Source organism: Cynocephalus volans, chromosome 16 (assembly GCF_027409185.1).
Source record: "Cynocephalus volans isolate mCynVol1 chromosome 16, mCynVol1.pri, whole genome shotgun sequence".
NCBI lineage: Eukaryota > Metazoa > Chordata > Mammalia > Dermoptera > Cynocephalidae > Cynocephalus > Cynocephalus volans.
In genome coordinates this window covers 39,127,641-39,147,535 of record NC_084475.1, presented here as the reverse complement: position 1 = coordinate 39,147,535, position 19,895 = coordinate 39,127,641, and the positions used below count along the sequence as shown (strand labels likewise).

General features: G+C 41.1%; 1 protein-coding gene and 1 pseudogene across 1 annotated transcript in view; one reads left to right on the top strand and one right to left on the bottom strand.

Moving 5' to 3' along the window:
* Window positions 1-19,895, top strand: part of GDA (guanine deaminase) — an 89,623-nt gene that overhangs the window by 50,260 nt on the left and 19,468 nt on the right. The window contains exons 4-8 of the mRNA XM_063080711.1: window positions 7,215-7,302; window positions 9,670-9,775; window positions 13,821-13,848; window positions 15,691-15,798; window positions 18,706-18,813. Of these exons, the coding sequence (XP_062936781.1) occupies window positions 7,215-7,302; window positions 9,670-9,775; window positions 13,821-13,848; window positions 15,691-15,798; window positions 18,706-18,813 (438 nt within the window). The remainder of the gene's footprint in view (window positions 1-7,214; window positions 7,303-9,669; window positions 9,776-13,820; window positions 13,849-15,690; window positions 15,799-18,705; window positions 18,814-19,895) is intronic.
* LOC134365045 (1-phosphatidylinositol 4,5-bisphosphate phosphodiesterase beta-3-like) lies at window positions 3,224-6,682 on the bottom strand (annotated as a pseudogene).

The following is a 19,895-nucleotide window of genomic DNA, read 5'->3' as shown; positions in this document are numbered from 1 at the left end:
AAAGGCTGGGAAACATAACCAACAGTGTGATGCTCTTCCTGATAGATTTCTTTATAAATGGGCGAAATACAAAATAGTCATTTAATAGTTCCTCTAAAGCTTGTAAGAAACTAAAGTAGAATAGGGGCCTGGGCAGCCCAAACATAGAATGCATGAAGAAGGAAAGTATCTATCTAGTAAAATATTTAAGCCAAGCGCTCTTCTTGTTTTTTCAAATTACTTAATAAGTGTCCAATGTGTAGCTGGTTTACTAAATGGGCTGAGCTCAGTGGGAACAAGCAGGAGTAGCTTCTGTGTTTCCTCCCTCCCTTTGTGGGCTCTCCCTGTCCTGTCCCCTGACTAAAATTTGGGCAGATTTCTGAACTTTCCAGTCTTTTTAGTTCATTCTGGATGTTAGAAGAAAATTTTTAGACAAATTGAATTTAATAGAGTTTAATTGAGCAAAGAATGATCCTCAGAACCAGAAGAGGATCAGAGAACTCCGTTCCACAAAAGTGGACAGGAAGCATTCCTGGATAGAGAAGGGAAGTGAGGTACAGAGACAGCTCGATTGGTTACAGCTCGGATTGGCCTTGTTTGAGCATGGTCTGATCATTGGCCACCTGGGATAGGCTGCAGCCCAGCTGCTGCGTTGGCTAAGCCTCGGCTATTTGCTACAGGAGTGTACTCCTACACTGGGCTTTCCATTTGTTTCCTTGCCAAGTGAGGTTGTAGTTCCTTATGGAGGGACTCCAGGTAGGAGGCATCCTCAGGCCAAATTTAGTTTAACATGGTCCAATTTGAAACTACGGTTTCTCATCCAGTTAAAACTTCTGTCCCCATCATGCACACATACCCTAGTTCACCTTGACCTGGAGAAAGTGGCTTACTATCCAGCATCTGTGTAGGGCATCTATTACCTTCATTGCTAAATAGCCTTAGTTTTCTTTTGATTTCGTCTTCAAGCCAAGATGTTAGAAAGGTGCTTAAAATTTTTAGAATTTAGAAAAACTTAGATTACTCTTCCATTTTAATTTTGAGTTTTATTTTATTCTGGTTAGTAAATATAATTTGTCATTATTTCCCCCCTTGGGAATAGTTAAGGTTTATTTTGTGGCCTAATAAAAGGTTAATTTTTCATGATTATTCTGCTCATTTTTTAAAAGGTTGTGTTGATGTGACACTTTTTATATCTCTGTGAGATTAAGTTGTTAAGTGTTAAACAGGTCTTCTACAGTTTTACTCTGTGCTCTCCCATATAACAAGAACCCAAAAACCTTTACATACTCTGCCCTGCATTTATCCCTACCCACTTTGCCATGTCCTACGTCATATCATCTGAGATTTTTTTTTTTTTTTTTTTTGTCTTTTTCGTGACCGGCATTCAGCCAGTGAGTGCACCAGCCATTCCTATATAGGATCCGAACCTGGGGTGGGAGCATCACCGCGCTCCCAGCGCGGCACTCTCCCGAGTGCGCCACGGGCTCAGCCCTGAGATTTTAGTTCCAGTTTAGTTTTTCTGTCTACACTTAGTTTAAAATGTCTACATTTAATTTAAAATAAATTTTAACTTTTAAATTTAATTTTTAAAATTTATTTTAATTTAATTTCAGTTTATTTGTTAACATCTGTCCTTAATTTAACAATAAGCTTTACTCTTTTTTTTGCTATTTGGATCGCTGTCTTCCTTTTGGATTTATTTTTCATTTTCTTGGGATACTGCAGCCTTTGATAATCCTTTCTAATAAGGTGGGTGATAAATATTTCAAATACTTGAATTAGCAAAAGTGGTTTTACTTTGTTTCCTACTCATGAATGGGTGCATTAGTTGTAGAGAGATTTCTATTTGAAATTATTTGCCTACCAACATCCAGTGTGCTGATGTCAGTCTGAACCCCTTTCTAACTAGTTTGCTGGCCTTCAAAACTTTTTCTTCATTCTTGATGTTCTGAAATTTCAGCTGAAGGTCTTTTTTTAATTCATTCTCTTGAATACTTAGTTCTTTCAATATGAGAACTCCTTTCTTTCTTTGATTCTGGGAAATTTATTTCTCTCTTGGTCTCTCTCTCTCTTTCTCTCTGTCTCTGTCTTTCTCTGTCTGTTTCTCTCTCTCTCTCTCTTTTTTTTTTTTTTAGTAATTCTTCCTCAGATGTTCATCCAACAAATATTTACTGAGACACACTAGGATCCAGGTGCTTTTCTAGTTGCTGGAGATTGAATCTGGTGCCTCTGTCATGATATAAGCTTTCTGACTGGATTTGTGATTCTGATGGAGAACTCATCCTTGTCTGTAGCTGATAGGTTCTAAACATCCTTACTGGCAGCCAGATATATTTTATTTCATGTGCAAAGTGCCTTAAAATTTGGAAAGATTGACATAACATCCAGGTTCCCAAATTCTCTGGACCTTTGCGACTAACTGACATCACTGGGCTCTGATCTGCTTTTCCTTTTTTTTTCAATGGTTGGCCAATTAGGAGCTGCTGCCTAAGGCAGGCCACATTCTTCCGTATTATTTAACTCCACGCTATTTCACTCCTGCTCCCATTTGAGCTTCTGACCCCCGATCTAGTCAAGAAAGCCCTTTTACTTCACAAAGGAGGAAACTGATGTTGAGAAAGTAAAGCAACTTTCTCAAGGTCAAATAGCTAAAAATAAGCAAAAAGCAAGCAAGAGCCTGAGTCTGGAGGGTTTTCCTCTGCACTTAAAAAGCTTCTGCCATGGGCCGAGCCCGTGGCGCACTTGGTAGAGTGCTGCGCTAGCAGCGCGGCGACGCTCCCGCCGCGGGTTCGGATCCTATATAGGACTGACCGGTGCACTCACTGGCTGAGTGCCGGTCACGAAAAAAAAAAAAAAAAAAGAAAAAGCTTCTGCCAAAGACAGACCCCAAGGGATTCCAGCCAACTAATCCTTTCCCCAAGTGCCAAGGTCAGGCAATATCAGTTCCATTTCCTTTCTTGAGGATCTTCCCACCTCCTTCCATTCTCGTTTCATTTTGGGCAGGGTTCTCTCTGCATTACTATAATCTGGGCATTCTCTTTGCCTCTGTCCTGTGTCTAATCCCCATTCCCAGGATCCAGGGATTCTTGTTCTTTGTATCTTTCTCTTGTTTTGCTAAAACACATGTTCCAGGAGCTTCCTAAGAAGGAGTTCATGGGGAGTACAATTTTCAAGACTTTGAGTATCTATTCATATCTCTATTCTGCCTTCACAGTTGATTGATAATTCACTGGAGTATACAATTCTATATTTTCCCCTGAAATCCACTTTTATTCATGTAGAAAAAAAATCCCCAAAGAATAGAGAAAGAATCTGATCCATATTCCTGGAGCTCCAGCTGCAGATTTCTACCCAGTGCTCCCTGGGAAGTGAGGAAACCCATGCGCCCTCTGGGGTGTTGGTGATGCTTCGTGTGCAGCTCCCCCAGGTCTTGCTCCTGCTGGCTCCGGAGCTTCATCAGAGCCTTGTGGCCTTGGAGCTTATCCAGTGGGCTGCTCCCACCTCTGAGAGGGTGCTGGTGATGGGTCATCCCACTGCCCCGGGCTGCTGAGGGGGGTACTTGTGGGGATGGTGGTAGAGCCTAGGGCTGGTGGGGGAGGTGTCCAGTGGATTGGGTGTGGGGTTTGGGGATAGCTGGGAACCCAGAAGCTGAGACTGGGTCCCCTTGCATGTCTCTGGGCCTGTCTGAGCATCACTGTCCCCAATGAGGGTGGCCAGCTGCTTGGTCCTCTGGTCAGGGCCTTTGCATAGGTGGCCATCAGGGTTGTAGTTGGAGGCCTCAGTAGATGAGCAGGGCCAGCAGGCACAGTGGCTGGTTTGCTTGTTCTATAAGTAGACACAGTGGCAGGATGAGCTAATGGCAGAATCTGAAGCCCTACAAATTTGCTGCCCTCCTCAAGGGCCGCAATGCAAAGTTAAGCCAGCATGGGTAGCACCACCTTGGGGAAGTCGAAGCGCTTCTCATCCCACATGGGGTTGAAGAAGTTTCCCTGTGAGGTCTGCCTGGGGTACTTGCTCCGCATGACAATGGGGAGACTGAATGTGTCCACCTCTATGTAGATGCCCACCTTTGTGTTGAACAGGAACTACCCCAAGATCACCTTGACCCTCAAGGCATTGGCCATGATGCCATCCATAATGACCTCAGTAAGGGCCTTGTCTGGCCGCTGCATGAACTTGGGCTTTAGCAGGTAACTGCCATGCTGGTTGTGCTCAGAAATGCCTGTGTTGAGCTGCGTCATGACAGCTACGGCCTGGAAGTTGAGCACAACGAGCCGGTGGCATATGTTAGAAGAGCTGGAGCATATATTTGGGGGAGTCCACACCGGTGCCCTTGCTGTAAATGTGGCTGAGCTACTGCTTCTTGTATTCCACAGACTCCATGGGGCTCTTGGTCAGCTGCTCTGATGGTCTTGGTCTCCACCAGGGGTAACATCTTGAAGTACTTGTTCTTCTTTCGAGCAGCCTCAAAAGATTTGACCTTGACAGGCTCAGTGTAGTTGACCAGTGTCAACATCTCCTCAGTGGTGCTGACCTTGCTACTGGTGTACCCTCATCCATAGTCAGCTTTTTGGGGTCCGTCTGTTCCCCCTCTTCCTCGTCTTCCTCATCCTCATGGTCAGCAGGTCCTCCTGGCTCAGAGACTTCCAAAGCTCCAGGCTGGGTTTCTCCAGCCCAGCCTCCTCCCCATTGCTCAATCCTGGCAGCCGTGGGAGCCGGGGAACCCAAGCTGTGCTAAGGAGGCCTTGGGGGTGGCAGGGCTCTCGCTCAGGTCCCAGTGGCTCTGCTCCAGCATCTGCTTGTGCACGGAGCTGCGGGGGACATCACTGCTGGGCTGCTCCCATTTCTCGTTCTTCACCAGGATGGGGCCCATCAGGTCCTGGGGGCTCCGCAGGGGGCCCCTGGGGCTGGCGGGTCCTTGTCCAAGGGGTGGATGAGCAGCACATCCCCAAAGGTGGAGTGGAGCTCAACCATCCTGGGCTGCTGCTTCGCCAAGTTCACGTGGTTCTCAAGGAGAGGTTGACGGGGTAGGGCGAGGTCTTGAAGGTGGTCTCCACGATGGCCTCGAGGATGTCACGCAGTGGCACCTCGGTGGTGATAGTGAAGCTGTGGGTGATGAAGGGCTCCTCCTAGGGTGGCCGCCCCTTCCACATGTCCAGCTCCATGCAGCAGCAGCACCTCAGCAGTTCCTGGAGGAAGATCTCCACCAACGAGGTCCAGGCCACCTGCTCCGCTGTGAGATAGGTGTTGTGGGAGGAGCTGATGAAGTCGGCGCTCAAGGCTGGGTCATGTCTGCACTCGAGCCAGGCCTTCCAGAGGCAAGATGCCATTTTCCTCCCTTCCCTCCTAGGTAGGGGCTGAAGCCTTCCATGACATCTGTTCTCCATTCCAGGAACTGCTACTTTGAGATGAGCAGCTGGGCCTGGGAGGGCTGCAGGGGCTGGTACAGCACTTGATTGAGTCTTGGTCCCGTTGCTTCTGGTTGAGAAGTCCATGAGTTGCTTCAGTGACAGGTAGGGCTTGCTATTTCCAGCAGGATCTTGTCAATTCCGACTGTAGGCACAACTTGTTTAGGAACAGCTCAAAGATTTCCAAGGAAAACTATTTGGGCCAAATAGATGGCTCAGGTTGAAATTATGCCACAGGACTCCAACGCGGTCTCCACTGGCTCGTTGTCTTCTGAGAGCATCTTCAGGATGTTCTTGGCTGGGACCTGTCCATCCTGGTTCATCTGCAGCTTCAGCTTCGTGTATGCTTTGTGCAGGAAGTTTTTCCGGGAGATGTTCCAAGCCAGGATGTTCAGAGCCAGCTTGAGCAGCTCCTCTGACCTGACCTTAGCTGTGTCGTCCTGCACCACCATGAAGTTCAAGAATATTGTGTTCACCAGGTCTGGCCCCGCTACCATCATCATCAGCTTCTCCTCCAGCCAGACATTGGGGTCCCCAAAGCCCAGTACTTCCCAGATCTTAGGGTCCTTGGGCAGGCAGATGGACTGTCCATGTGTCCCTGATGGAACTGATGTCTGGTGTGTCCATTTCCATGTTAGGCTCCGTCCGGCACAAGAAGAAGCCATTCTGACCTTATAAATTATCTGTTTACTGTAAGATATTTTCCAGATTCTTTCTTTGTTCTCTGCCTCTCATACCTTTCTTATAGTAGGTTTCCTCCAATGTCTGTTGAACTTTGGTCGCACATTCGTATTTAAGTATGATGTTCTAAGATGCTGATTGGAAAAATCTAGGTGGAGGTAGCACTTGGTGACTGTGAACTTCATTATGTAATGAACAGCGAAGGCAGGGAAGAGCCCTTTCAATTGTGGGCCCCAAATTCATTGTGAGGACAACTTTCTTCTAGAGCTGTTCATTTTCTCTAAGAAAGAATCCTTCACTCTCCGGCCAAGAGTGTTGGGAGTGGTGCAAGTGGCATTCCAGGGAAGATGACTGAGGACCCTGGAAGTCAGCCAGATTTTCACTAAGGCTTTTCTTCTCTTTGTCCTTTTGGGCTTGTACCCTCTAAATACTATCCAGTTTATGAGAGTCAGTCTCTCCTGCAAGGAACCGGTTAGGGGTGGGTGGCCGATTTCAAAAGAGAAAGAAGGATCCTGCCAGGCTTAATAATCTGTACACAGACTTTCAGCCAATTCACTGCTCATATCCACATGCATCACTGCCTCTTTCCAAGTTGTTTCCAGGTTTGCAACCATGTTTTTTTTTTTTTGTCTTACAGGAAGATGTTAAAATGTTTCCTTTGCTCATGTCTCCTTTCATGTTCTCCTTTTGGGTTAATAAGTTTTGTACTCCTTTCCTGTAAATTAGTGGAAATTTGCTAAGAAAGGGGGCTAGATACATGCGATCAATCTACCAGGTTGAACTAAGAGTCTGTTATTTTTACTCTGTAATAGAAAAATCTCATTTGTTCACTCACAGATGTAATTAAATTTGAATATCCTTAAACAATCCTAAGAAATAAAGAATTAATTAGTATCACATTTTATGAATTCTAAAACACAGAACTGTGTGAATTTAGGAAATCAAAAGTATCAACTTCTCCCCCAGCTAACACTCTTGGAATATAAAAATACTTTTGCCATTTACTTAACTATATTCCATATGAAGATGGCATACCTTTAAATAAAAACACTTTAAAATTAAGAACTAGAGTTCTATTTTCATCTGTAGATGCCATGTGACTTTTCTGAGCACATGAGATTCACAGTTTTTCTGATTTATTTTTAGAGAAGAACACTAAAGAATGGAACAACCACAGCTTGTTACTTTGGAACAATTCACACTGACGCATCTCTGCTCCTTGCTGAAATTACAGGTGAGCAGATGAAAGCATGATTTATGGGCATATCAAGCAAAGACAGCCAACCATGCCAACAACTTATACCCGTGGGCAGCCCTGCCTTTTAATTGCTAGAATTCAAGCATTGCTTTTTTGTTTTTTTGGGGGGGGGAAGTAACTATCTGTGTATTACTGTGGTTTTTGAATTTTTTTGTCATTTGATTATTTACTTAATGGTTTTTGGCTCTGGAATGATGTATGTGGATTTGATTTCTGTGTATTAAAGATTTTTAGGGCAAGTTTACTAATTTGAGTAAATACCAAATAACTTAAATACCAAATAATTTAAAATACGAAAGTAATATGTGCTTCCTGAATTTAAAACTCGAACAAGCACAAAAAGGTACAAAGTAGAGAAATGTTCTCCACAATTAAACCACCTATTGCGATTTTATTCTTTGTTCTTTTAGTGTTCTTTTTCAAGGTTCTTTTAGTGTTTCAGTGTTTTTTTCAAGTGGTGGTTTAATATGCATCCCTCACTCCTATCTTGTCCAATCATGGATAAATTATATTATGTTATTATAATCAACAGATAGGACTTGGCTATTGGCTTGACTCAGGCACTGTACTAGTTGCTGAGAACACAATTAAACAGGAAATAGTCACTGCCCTTGAGGAGCCAGACAAAATACCTCCACACATTGATTAATTTTAGTAACATCTGTGGTGCTGTTACTAGATGCCTGGCATTGTGCAAAGCACTCTATATAGATTAGCTCAGCTGCAAACAACCTTCTGAGGTAGTTATTGAGGTCCTCATGTTACAGATGTATAAACTGGTGCTCAGAGAAGTTATGTACATTACCCAAGGTTGCACAGCTACTAAGCAAAGCTGAGATTGGATTTAAAACTTGTACTCAGCACTGTGCCTGGCACATAGCAGGTGCTCAGTGAATACTGTTGGCTCATGCACCGATGGTACTGCTTACTGGCCAAGCTAATTTATGCCAAAGACCTGATGGGTGATCCAGAAAGTATATATTGCAGTTTTCAGAAAAGGCAAAGAGAACCCAGAACAAGGTCATCTGGAAAGACTTCATGGAAGGTGCCTTTAAACTGGGCTTTGAAGGGAAGACAAAATGGGGAGAGAATAAAATGACTTCCAGACTGGAGAGATGACTTGAACAGAGGTATGGGGATAGGAAAGTCGATAATGGCCCAAGAAGCAGGGAGCAGAGTAGTTTAAGTGGAGGGAGGTTCATTGCATGGTGAGTGGGAGAGGAGGTTGGGCAGGTACAATGGCTCAGATCGTGGAGGGGCTCGAATGTGTGTCAAAGACTCAAAGAAGGTTATAAGCCAGGTGAGTTTTATGATGTAAGTGGTATTTTAAGAAGATTAATGGCCAGATATTAAAGTGAATCACAGGGAAAAGAGAGAGGCAGAAAGACTTTTGAAAAACTTTTATGGCAGGGGTGGAGACATGGTAAAAACAATTCACATTATCCAGTGTGGTTCCTATTTTTTAGCTGAAGTAGAATTCCTCCTGCACCTCTGATGAGGACTAGATTCTTCAGAGCTGAAAGCTGAAATTTCACTAAGTGCAGTTCCCCACAGGTAGTAACATTGGCATCGCTATGGTCAAGAACAGTAGCAATATGGCACCTGTGTCCCATGTGCAAGATGCCTTTTGTACATTATTGCATATATTTCTTATACCCCTGAACATAGCAGAGACACTGGGCACAAATAGGTTTAGACCTAAAACAAATAATATTCACTGCCCTGGGAGTCATCAAAGGAGTAAGGAATCAAATCCAAGTTTGTTGAGCTCCAGCACCCAGGTTCTTATACCTACACCATGTTGTGTTTTATCTAGAAGAGGGCCAAAGCAGAGAGAGACTCATTCCAAGGCCTGGTGGTAGAGTAGGAGACAGGAGGGAGATTGTGAGTGGCAGAAAACAGAGAAGGAAGAAAGAGAAGAAATAGAGGGTAGGTATGTCAGGGACTAATAAGGGTTTCCCTAGGATCTGAGGTTGTCCCCTTCTTTACCATGTGATAAAATGAGAGCAAAGACAGGTGACTTTAGTAAAAATATAGACCAACAGTAATTAAATGGAAAAGGTGAGTAATAAGTAAAAAAATACCCAATTATTACCTAGTCAGCCTGGGAATGGTGATGGGTGGTGGGTTGAAGTGATGAATGGAAGAATCTTTATTACTTACGGAATTTAGTGGGGATTTGTTGTTGTTATTCTTAAGTGGCATGATGATGGATGATCTTTTGCATTCTCTCTTATGTTTTTTATAATGATTTTAATTTAAAAATGTTTTTAAAAGACTCAGACTAAGTACTGTTTGAGAAGGAAATATGCCTTCAGATTCTTTTCTGCATGTGCTTCACAGATAAATTTGGGCAGCGAGCATTTGTGGGCAAAGTATGCATGGATTTGAATGACACTGTTCCGGAGTACAAGGAGACCACTAAGGAATCGGTCACCGAAACAGAGAGGTAACATGCCCATTTGTCTTATGGGTGGGTCTCTCTGCTGCACTGATGGAGTTAGAGACAGGGAGGGGAAACCAGATACTGTTAGGCCCAGTTGGGAGATGCACATAATGATTCAGAATGTTCTGTTTAATACAGTGGGTCAGCTAGTGTGCAGAGAATCTGATCAAACAGTTGGCAATCATGAACAATTTACAGAGAGCTTTCTTCTGCATTGCACTCTTGATCGTCATAGAAATCTCTGTGAGGCATCTGGGTTTTATGAGTCTGAGTGTGAGATAGGCTAAGTGACTTGGCCACGGTCACACAGCTTTGAAGTTGCAGAGCTGGGATTTAAAACCAGTGTCTATGACTCTAAATTAGAGTTTTTTCTACCATGACAGAGATCCCACCTTGTGTTCAATGTAAATAGAGAGTGAGAGAAAGAGGAGAGAGAGAGAGAAAACAGCGTGCAAGAGCATTTTCTATGGTGCTTGTATATTAAATACGGTGGTTGAAGTGAGGAATCACTTATGGAATAAAATATACAACAAGTTGGGAAAATGACTTACACTTACAGGTTAATAAAAGACCTTTCAATAAAATAGGAAAAAAATTTAAATACCAAAATAATATGTGCTTCCCTGGTTTAAAACTTGGAGAAGCATAAAAAGGTTCAAAGAAAAAAATGTTCTCCATAATTAAACCTCCTACTGCAATTTTATTGTGTGTTCTTTTAGTGCTTTTTTCAAGGTGGGATATGCATCCCTCACTACTATTTTGTCCAACCATGGGAAGAGAAAAGTTATTCTAGATATTTACTGGAATGGCCATAACATGCTAAAGTAGGGAGCTAGGATATCCCCTCTCCAAAAATGTGACCTTTACAGGGTGAAGTGCAGGCGTCCAGGAGGGGAGACCATGGTTCCTTCTCCTGCCTTGGTTCCACATCTGTGTGCTCACAGGGAGTGGAGTCTTGGTGTGCTACCTACAATAAAGCTTCTGAGAATATTCTGTTGTGACACAAAAGCTGAAGAGAGACCATTGGAAGGACTAAGGTCCACTCTACTGCTGCTGGGAATAGAGCAGGGTTCACCAAAGGTTGGGGGCAGCCTACTTTGGGAAGATCTCTATCTCAAAGGATAGGGCGCCATATACAGGTAAAATCATAAAAAGTAGGGTAGGGTTTTGCAAGGGAAATGAAAACATATGTCCAAATAAAGACTTGCATGTGAGTGTTCATAGTATCCTTATTCATAGCAGCCAAATGTGAAGTAGGTTCACTGTGCACCGGTATTGATTCCAGGAGAGAATTCTAAACACCTAGCCAATAGCACACATCCATGTCAATCCACCTGCATGAGTGCAGTGAAACAGAACACTCACACAACAAGTTAAATGAAGCAAGCTTATTACCTACAGATAGGCAGAAAGGGACAACAAAAGCCTAGGATTTATAGTCAGCTCATCTCCTAAGGCTTAAGAAAGTTGCTCAGGTGGCTTCAGTCTCATCTGTGCATACTCCATGTCATATCACAGCTGAGGGACCCTGAAAGCATTTATGCCTGGGGTTTTATACAGAGGGGCAACTTCCCTCACTGACCTAAAGTGTTGCAGGACATTCTGTTGTAGGAAGAATGGAAACTGAGCCCAGGCTGTTACAGCCAGTTCTTCCTTGTCTCAGGATGTAGTATTCCCAGCACATTCTGTAGTTATTCTGAGAACTGCAAGCAAGAAAGAGGGGGAAGAGCTGGGTCACCATGGCCATCTGAGGACTTGTCCTACACCAAACAATGGAAACAACCCAAATGTCCATCAGCTCATGAAAGGTTAGACAAAGTGTGGTATATGATGGAATATTATTCAGCAATAAAAAGGAATGAAGTACTGATACATGCTAAGAGGAAGAAACCAAACACAAAAGCCCACAATGTATGATTCCATTTATATGAAATATATAGAAAGTACAAGTCCATGGAGACAGAAAGCTAGATTAGGTATTTCCTGGCTCTGGGAGTAGAAATGACTATTAACTGTAGATGGACCAAAAAGTTAATTAAGGTGATGAGAATGTTCCAAAACTGGATTATGATGATGATTGCACAACTCAGTAAATTTACTAAAAATCATTGAATTGTGCGCTTTAATATAGGTGTATTTTATGGTATGTAAATTATACTTTGATGAAATAGTTTTTAAAAATAGGAGTATGTGTGTGCTGTATGTGTTCATGTATATTTGTGTTTTCAAGTTCACATCCCCTTTCGATAAAAGTTGAGTAGAAAGGGATTAGTTTTTTCTTTTTAAGTAAATATATTTTTGAAAGGTTGCTTTTGAACTCACAATGAAATTTTTTTTTTTACGAAGAGTTTGTAAGGTATAAATAGCAGTGGAGCACATTTTCAGAGACTGCAGCTATCTATAATTTTCTCTTGTGGTACAATATTTCTCTGGATGCTTCTAGAATCCTTCCTCTCATTTTTCCCCCCTAATCCCACACAGTTAAATCAAAACTCATAAAAAAAGGCCTGAGAAACTCAAGACATATCAACACACTCTGTAGTCTCCCTATAATGTAGAATTAAAGTTGAAAGATGAATTAATGCATGAATTTTTTTTCCCATTTGCTGAAGTCACTGTGTGAGTTTACCCAACTTGATGAAATTGGTCTGTTCCTAAAAATTTTTTGCATTTCAGTACTGTTTTTGTGTATCAAATTATACTTTAAAGCCTCCAGGCACCTGCTATAGGAATCTTAGGGCAAATCCCTTTGTAAAATAAAGGGTTCTTTTTTAAAGTAAATGATTTGCCCTCTCACTAGCCTTCATTAAAAATCAGGGCTTCTCCTCTAGATTGCATTTGCTCTTAAGTACACGTGACTGTTCATTAAATTATTTTTGGTGTGGGTCATGCTATTGCTTGAGATTGTGAGTTGTCATTTTGTTCTTTTTCATATAACAATGGAATAGTCTACTGATCATATAAGTGCTTTGCTTTTATTACATTTCTTTAATGGCTTTTCCGTAGTACCTTGAGGATTTGATGTTGGATTACATTCAACATCCAAAAAACATAGGAGAAAATTCTTTATATATATGAGAATAGTTCAAAAGTTCATGGAAAGATTTTATTATCTTTCAGTTCCATTTTTCCACAAACTTTTTGAAGTGCCCTTGTACATCTTTCCCATGACCAAACCTATCCTGGTGCAAGTTTTAGAAGTCCAACATTTTTCCCGCTCCCCAAGCCTCCTTCACCTTACATGGGTCCTCTGGAAAGGGGAGAAGAGGGGTTGCTACATGCTCACAGAGAGGAAGAAATACCACCTTCCCCTTGTCATTGGCCATATGCACAGCTTTTCTCTTAATTCATTTTTGTGGTTTTGTAGTAAACTTTAATTCACATTTTATTCTGAAACAAGGGAATACCAGAAGGCAGGAAGCTATAGCTAGTATAACTTTTCCATCCAGGGTGGAAGTCACCATTTCGTAGGCTTTACTCTTTCCCCCACCCCTGCAGGCATAACTCGTGAGATCACATCCGTCCCCCATGCTTCATATCCATCTCTAGCTTATTCCTTCTGCCATATTCCAGCAGCCACCCCCAGTAGGACTCTGCTCTTGGAAATAAATAGTGATATTGTGTGAACAAGTAGTTTCCATTCTAGGGGGATTAGAAGTAGAGAACCCCGTGGTGTCTGAACACCTCCCAGTGCACAGGACTCCGTTACTCTACCGTCCATGGAGCATAACATATTGCGATATTCCCCCATACAGAGCTGGAGCTAGTAGAACAACTTGAGTGTTGCAGGAATACTTGTGAACAGCCCATCTGATGCTGGATGATGACATTCCATTTCCCTGTGATTTTGCACCCCATCTCTGGCTGCAAGTGAGGAAGCAGAGTAATTACTACTTGTTAATCTTTAATTAGTGGTGGTGAAATATGTGCAGCTTTAGAAATGTTTGCATGGAAATTAGGACATGTAAGGATCATGTTTTCACCCTTTTTAATCGTTTATTTGAAAATGCTTAAATTTTCTAACTTCATACTTGTTGCTTTATTTTAGATTTGTGTCAGAAATGCTTCGAAGGAACGTAAGTAAATTTGTTCAGAGCTTCAGGGTGTACAATGTGATGATTTGATGTATGTATACATTGTTTAATAATGATCACAAATTAATTAACGCATCCACCACCACCCATACTGAAGATCTCTAGTACTTGTTCATCTTATAACTGATAATTTGTACCCTTTGATCAACATCTCTCCACGTGATCCAGCAATCTCACTTCTGGGTATATATCCAAAGGAAATACAATCAGTATGTTGAAAAGATATCTGTACCTCCATGTTCATTACAGCATTATTTGCAAATGCCAAAATATGGAAACAACCTAAGTATCTGTGGATGGATGAATGGATAAAGAAAATGCAGTGTCTGTATATACACAATGGAATGTTAGTCAGCCATAAAAAAGAAGGAAATCCTGCTATCTGTGACAACATGTATATACATAGAAGACATTATGCTAAGTGAAATAAACCAGACGCAGAAAGACTAATGCTGCATGATCTCACTTATTTGTGGAATCTAAAAAATGCAAACTCATAGAAACAGAGGTCAGGCATTTCTTTGCTTTTCAGTGAAGGCTGGTGTGGCTCTGTACCTAGTCCTCTGTGTTTTATTTGAAATGCAATTTAGAAATCAGGAAATATTTACTGAATTTAGTGGGTTTGATTAATCACCACACAGATAATGTGCAAACATGGAGTTCGCTTTATTCTTATAGTTGCATGTACTTTTCTTGGCTCCCAAGCCTCTCGCCTACATGCAACAGGGAAATTAAATTTAGTCAGGCAGATAAAGTTGGTCCTAAGCTTTCAGTTCATCTAGGATATGAAAAATCTTAGTTACTGCCAAGTTTAGAGTCACCATCCCAAAGCAACTTTCCCATTCTTAGGGGTTTTCAACCCTCTCCTCTGGGACCTTCTAATTTCGCAGGACTGGTGAATAGGGAGTGAAGAGAGGACGTCATGGACATGGGCAGATAGGTGGAATCAGAAAGTTGTGGGATTCTGGTAGTTATGTCAACATTGGCGCAGGCCACTTGTACCCCCACTGTGATCTGAAACACAGGCAGTGATGCCCCAGCCACTGACTGCCGTGGTCCATACATGTGTGGCCATCAGATGACCTTCAAGCACTTGGCCAGGTACCCTGTTTTTGCAGTGTGTTGGCTTTGGTGAGCCTATGGAGACAACCCTGTTTCCTGCTTCCACCCCCAGCAGGCTGGTCCGTGGCTCCACTGAGCAATCTCTTCGATTGGCAAGCCTGATCCTTGCCTTTTGAGGTCTGATAGGAAACCACAAAAAACCTCAGAATTTCTTTCAATCTAAACTTGGGGAGACCTGGGTGGAACTCTGTACATTCTTGTCCTCACCTCTCCTCTACAAGTCCTTCTGTCCTGCCTGGCCACTCACCTCAGGTGGCACCAGAGCTGATTCTGCAACTGAATAGTTCTCAGGGAGGCAGTGGCTGGCACACCTCTACCACATGTAGAAAGGGGAAGAGACCACCACATCACTTTTAGTCTCCCCAGCACTCTCCTTTAAAACTTCCCCTTCTGCCTCCTGCTGTCTTCATAAAGTCCACCAAGTCTAGGCTGCATCTGAGCTTTAGTGTGAGGGGAGGGGAGTGTCTATCATTTGGGACGGAGTCTTCTGTTGCACTCAGTGCTGAAGAACATACTTTCCTTTTCCTCAGCTGTGAGCTGTTTCTACAAAACCCAGCACTTCCACCTACTCTCAGACTGAGGGCATTGCGCTTTAAAATGAAGACATAAAATCATCTTGCTATATATGATATGCATTTTTGGGGGTGCTACCTATTTATGATATCCATAATTTTCTTATCAATTGTTTTTATTTATCTCCAGTATTCTAGAGTCAAGCCCATAGTGACGCCACGATTTTCTCTTTCCTGTTCTGAGACTTTGATGGGTGAACTGAGCAACATTGCTAAGAACCATGATCTGCACATTCAGGTAGGTGTTTTTCCTCTGTTTTGCCTCTATCTATACCTGCAGGATTTCCTGAGACCCTAAATTGTAATCTCCAATAATCTCCAGTTCTCCTACTGAGCTATCCTAAAGTCATAGCATAACAAGGCAGGAAGGACCCTTACAGACATCACCCAATCCAATTCCTTAACTTTATAGTTAAGTAACCTGAAGTTCCTTTTAATCTCAATGTTCTCAGTATTCAAAGGTCGAGGACATCTTCATAAGTAACAGCAAGATCGATGACAGACCGTTGACCTGTTCTCTGCAGGATACGTTCAATGCATTTTTTTTTCCTACTTCTCTTTTATTTTACTTTCTTAGTGTTTTATACTTTTATTTTTGGAAGAACCAGCTATTATTTAAAAAGCAAAAAGAACCTAATTTCTACCTTACAGAAATGTGTTTAAAAGCCCTTTTGTTCCAACTTTCTTAATTTAAAATCAGGAACAAAAAAGTGTATCTTACTTTGTCATTAAGTTGCAGCAATTTAGAAATAAAACACTTTTTAAAGCTTACAGCTGCGTTAAAATTGGGAGCTGCCCTTCCCCCATCTGAGCTTAATTACATACTGTACTAAAATTTCTCCTTTTAAGAGTTGACTACCTTACAAAAAAGGGCAAGTTGTGGCAAAAGCAACACATTTATTCTTCACCATTTTTTAGCGTTGTATTTTTTTTTAAAGATCTGTCTTCTTAAGGCCCATTAACTATTCTCATCTGCCCTGTTATTTTTTTTTTATGGTGTATTTATGACATTTGAATGTTTTATTCAATCCCACACAATTCTTTCCTGGAGATAAAATTCAAAACTCAGATGATGTTTCTACTTTGGAAACAATGCTTTTGTTCCTCAGAAAGTAAAATACAAATGACAATAAAAAATACATGCAAACATGATAGTCAACTCTGTACCTCACAAATGTGTAAAATCAATTATGTTTCAGTAAAAAAAAAAAAAAAAAAAAATACATGGAAATGTGTCAAGAAATCAGGGATCTCAGTCCTGCAATCAAAAGGAACTGAATTTTGCCAACAACTTGAATAAACTTGAAGCAGATTCCTCCCCAGAGCCTTTAGATAAGAGTCCAGCCTGATTGACACCTTGATTTCAGCCTTGGGAGTCCCTGAACCCAGCACCCAATTGAGCAAGGCTGTGCCCAGGTTTCTGATGCACAGAAGTGTGAGATAATAAATGGTTGCTGTTTTAAGCTGCTAAGCTTATGGTGATATGTTACAGCAGCAAAAGAAAACTAATATAACCCTCAAGAATCCCATTCCTTTTCCTTGTCTTGAGTAATCTCCCCTATGCAGATCCAGAAGCTTCTGCTTCATCAGCTCTAAGCCCTCACAGATATTTGGGCACCATTTACCTCTAGGTGAATTGTTTATGATAACCTAGGAGCCCTGGTTTTCACAGACAAAATCTATGACAGAATTTTTGTCAATTTCTGTGATTCATAAAGCTTTAAGTTTAGGGGATGCAAAGATTTAGTAACTTTCCCATGATGAGAGGTGGAATAAAATGAACAAAACCCTAACGAATATTTCAGTAGATTTTCTGCACATAAAAAAATACATGAAAAAATAGAATGAAAGGGACACATGACAAAATCAAGTCTATCCTTGCTGGAGGGATGTGTATGGGGGTATGTGCATTTACTCTTACTTATCAAAGACATGAATTATCTGGTTGTCCTTCTCTTCCTATGCCAATGCATTTCATTAAGGTCCTGGATTTCTTCAAGGCCAGAGAGAGAGCTCATCATCTAGGTCGAATGCCTGATTTTAGAACATTGCTATGTTTTTCTTTTGTTTATTTGGCAATGCATATTCTACTTCATGGAGAGAGAGAAATGGCATTGCCATTCTTGGAAGTATTAATTTGCTCATGAGTTATTTCCCATGATGTATAATGATCACCAATTGGTCTGAGATGATTTTTATTTTAGGCTAGGGGTCAAGGTGGTTACTCCTAAGTGTTGTGTCTCAAGAGCACTTTCCACCCTCTCGGGTTTTCTGGTGCCCTGGAGGAAGGTCGGTGTGGGGACCTAGCATGTACTTGTTTTGCTTCCATGTCGATTCTTACAAGCTCTTTCTCGATGATTGTAGGATTGTCTAGCTCAGTTATTTTCAAACTGTTTTCTGCAGACGAACTTATTCTGGAAGCCAACAAAGGGAACAGAATGGGGACAGGGTCCCAGAGTCCCAATCCTGCTTCATCCCGAGGGGCAACTTTTTTATGCCTTCTGCATATTGGGTTTCTGTGAGTCTTCATATGAATAACATAACCAAAGCCCCCAAAATTTGAAAAATCACTCATCTAAGCCCAAACCTTTCATGTGAGAGATGAGAATGGAAGCCCGAAGAAAAGTACTGACCTGCCCCAAGACACCTAACTGTGGTCAGAACATGCGCTAAAACTCAGTTCTCTTTGCTCAGATTCCAGTGTTCTATGAACAAATCATTCTGGAGATCTTTTTGATGGCCACTGAGCTCTTTTGTTAAAAGGCCAACAACAGAAGAGGCAGGTTGCCACAAATAGCTAGGCTCTTGCTCTCTCCAAGGAGTACTTTATATTTGTTCTTGCTATAGTTTGGAATTTGAAAAGATTTTATTGGAAAAATTTGTCTTGAGATTGTATACACACACACACACACACACACACACACACACACACACACACACTACATGTTCATGGTATTCAGTTTTTTGTCATATATATAATACATATGATGTACATAAATGTTTTTAATAAAACACATGTACAATCTTTCGATGTGGTCCCTTACATAGGCAAGTAGAAACTACTCACACCATTTTGAGGTTGAAAGTATTTTTAATGGCATTTTGCAGAAAAAAAAAATTGAAAATATTGTTTCTTTTCTTTTAGAGCCATATAAGTGAAAATCGTGAAGAAATTGAAGCTGTGAAAAACTTATACCCCAGTTATAAAAACTACACAGATGTATATGACAAGAACAATCTTCTGACAAATAAGGTAAGTTGTATACCATGATATAATCTTTGTACAGTAGGGCATATTTATCTAAATTTTAAAATTTCAGTAGTAATCTTCAGACTTCTGTGCCATATGCATTTCCCTAACTAGAATAAAGCCCGGAGTGTGTGTGTGTGTGTGTGTGTGTGTGTGTGTGTGTGTGTGTGTGTGTGTGTGTGTGTGTGTGTGTGTGTGTGTGTGTGTGTGTGTGTGTGTGTGTGTGTGTGTGTGTGTGTGTGTGTGTGTGTGTGTGTGTGTGTGTGTGTAATTAAAAATGCACCTGCAGTTTCATCTGAGTCAATAAATCTGAAGGCATCATTGATGGTGGGAATGTCATTTGGCCCAAGGACATTTTGAAAATATCTATTAGAATGTAAATGTGCATTCCTTTGAGTCAAGCAGATGTATTTCTAAGGATCTATTCTCTAAGTAATATGAATAGGGATGCTAATTACATATGAAACTTAAAGATGTCTATCAGTGGGGGATTTGTTAAATTATAGAACATACATAATTAGAGTCTAATCCAGCATTCACAAAGAATGAGATATACAGGCTTACAAGGAAGAATGTTTGTGCTATATTGTTTAATGTAGATGTATTTGTAGGTACATGATCACTTAGACAAATCAGTCTGGAAGATGTACACCGAACATTAAAAATGACCCCGAGGAAGAAAGCTTTCTACTTTTAATTTTTAAACACTCTGAGATTGCTTTTTTAAAAAAATGAGTATGTATTACTTTTATAATTAATTAAACTTACTATGAGTGAAGAGAGACCTTATTACAACAATGCGCCCCTTGGCCTTGGCCTTAAATGAAATGTACAAACTGCATGGAGAGTTTACTGCAGCAAATAATTTCTTACTACGTAAATGGAGATATGAATATGAGTGATTTGAAAGGTTAATACTCTGCATAAATCACATAAATGCTACATTATAATTTTTATCCTTTATGTATTTTCCATGTTATTAATAAATTAACCTTCAATTTGCATGTTAATTTTATTTGCAGAGAGATTGGGAAAATTTTATTTTAATAATTATTCTGTGGTCACTGAACCATGCCTCTCAAGAG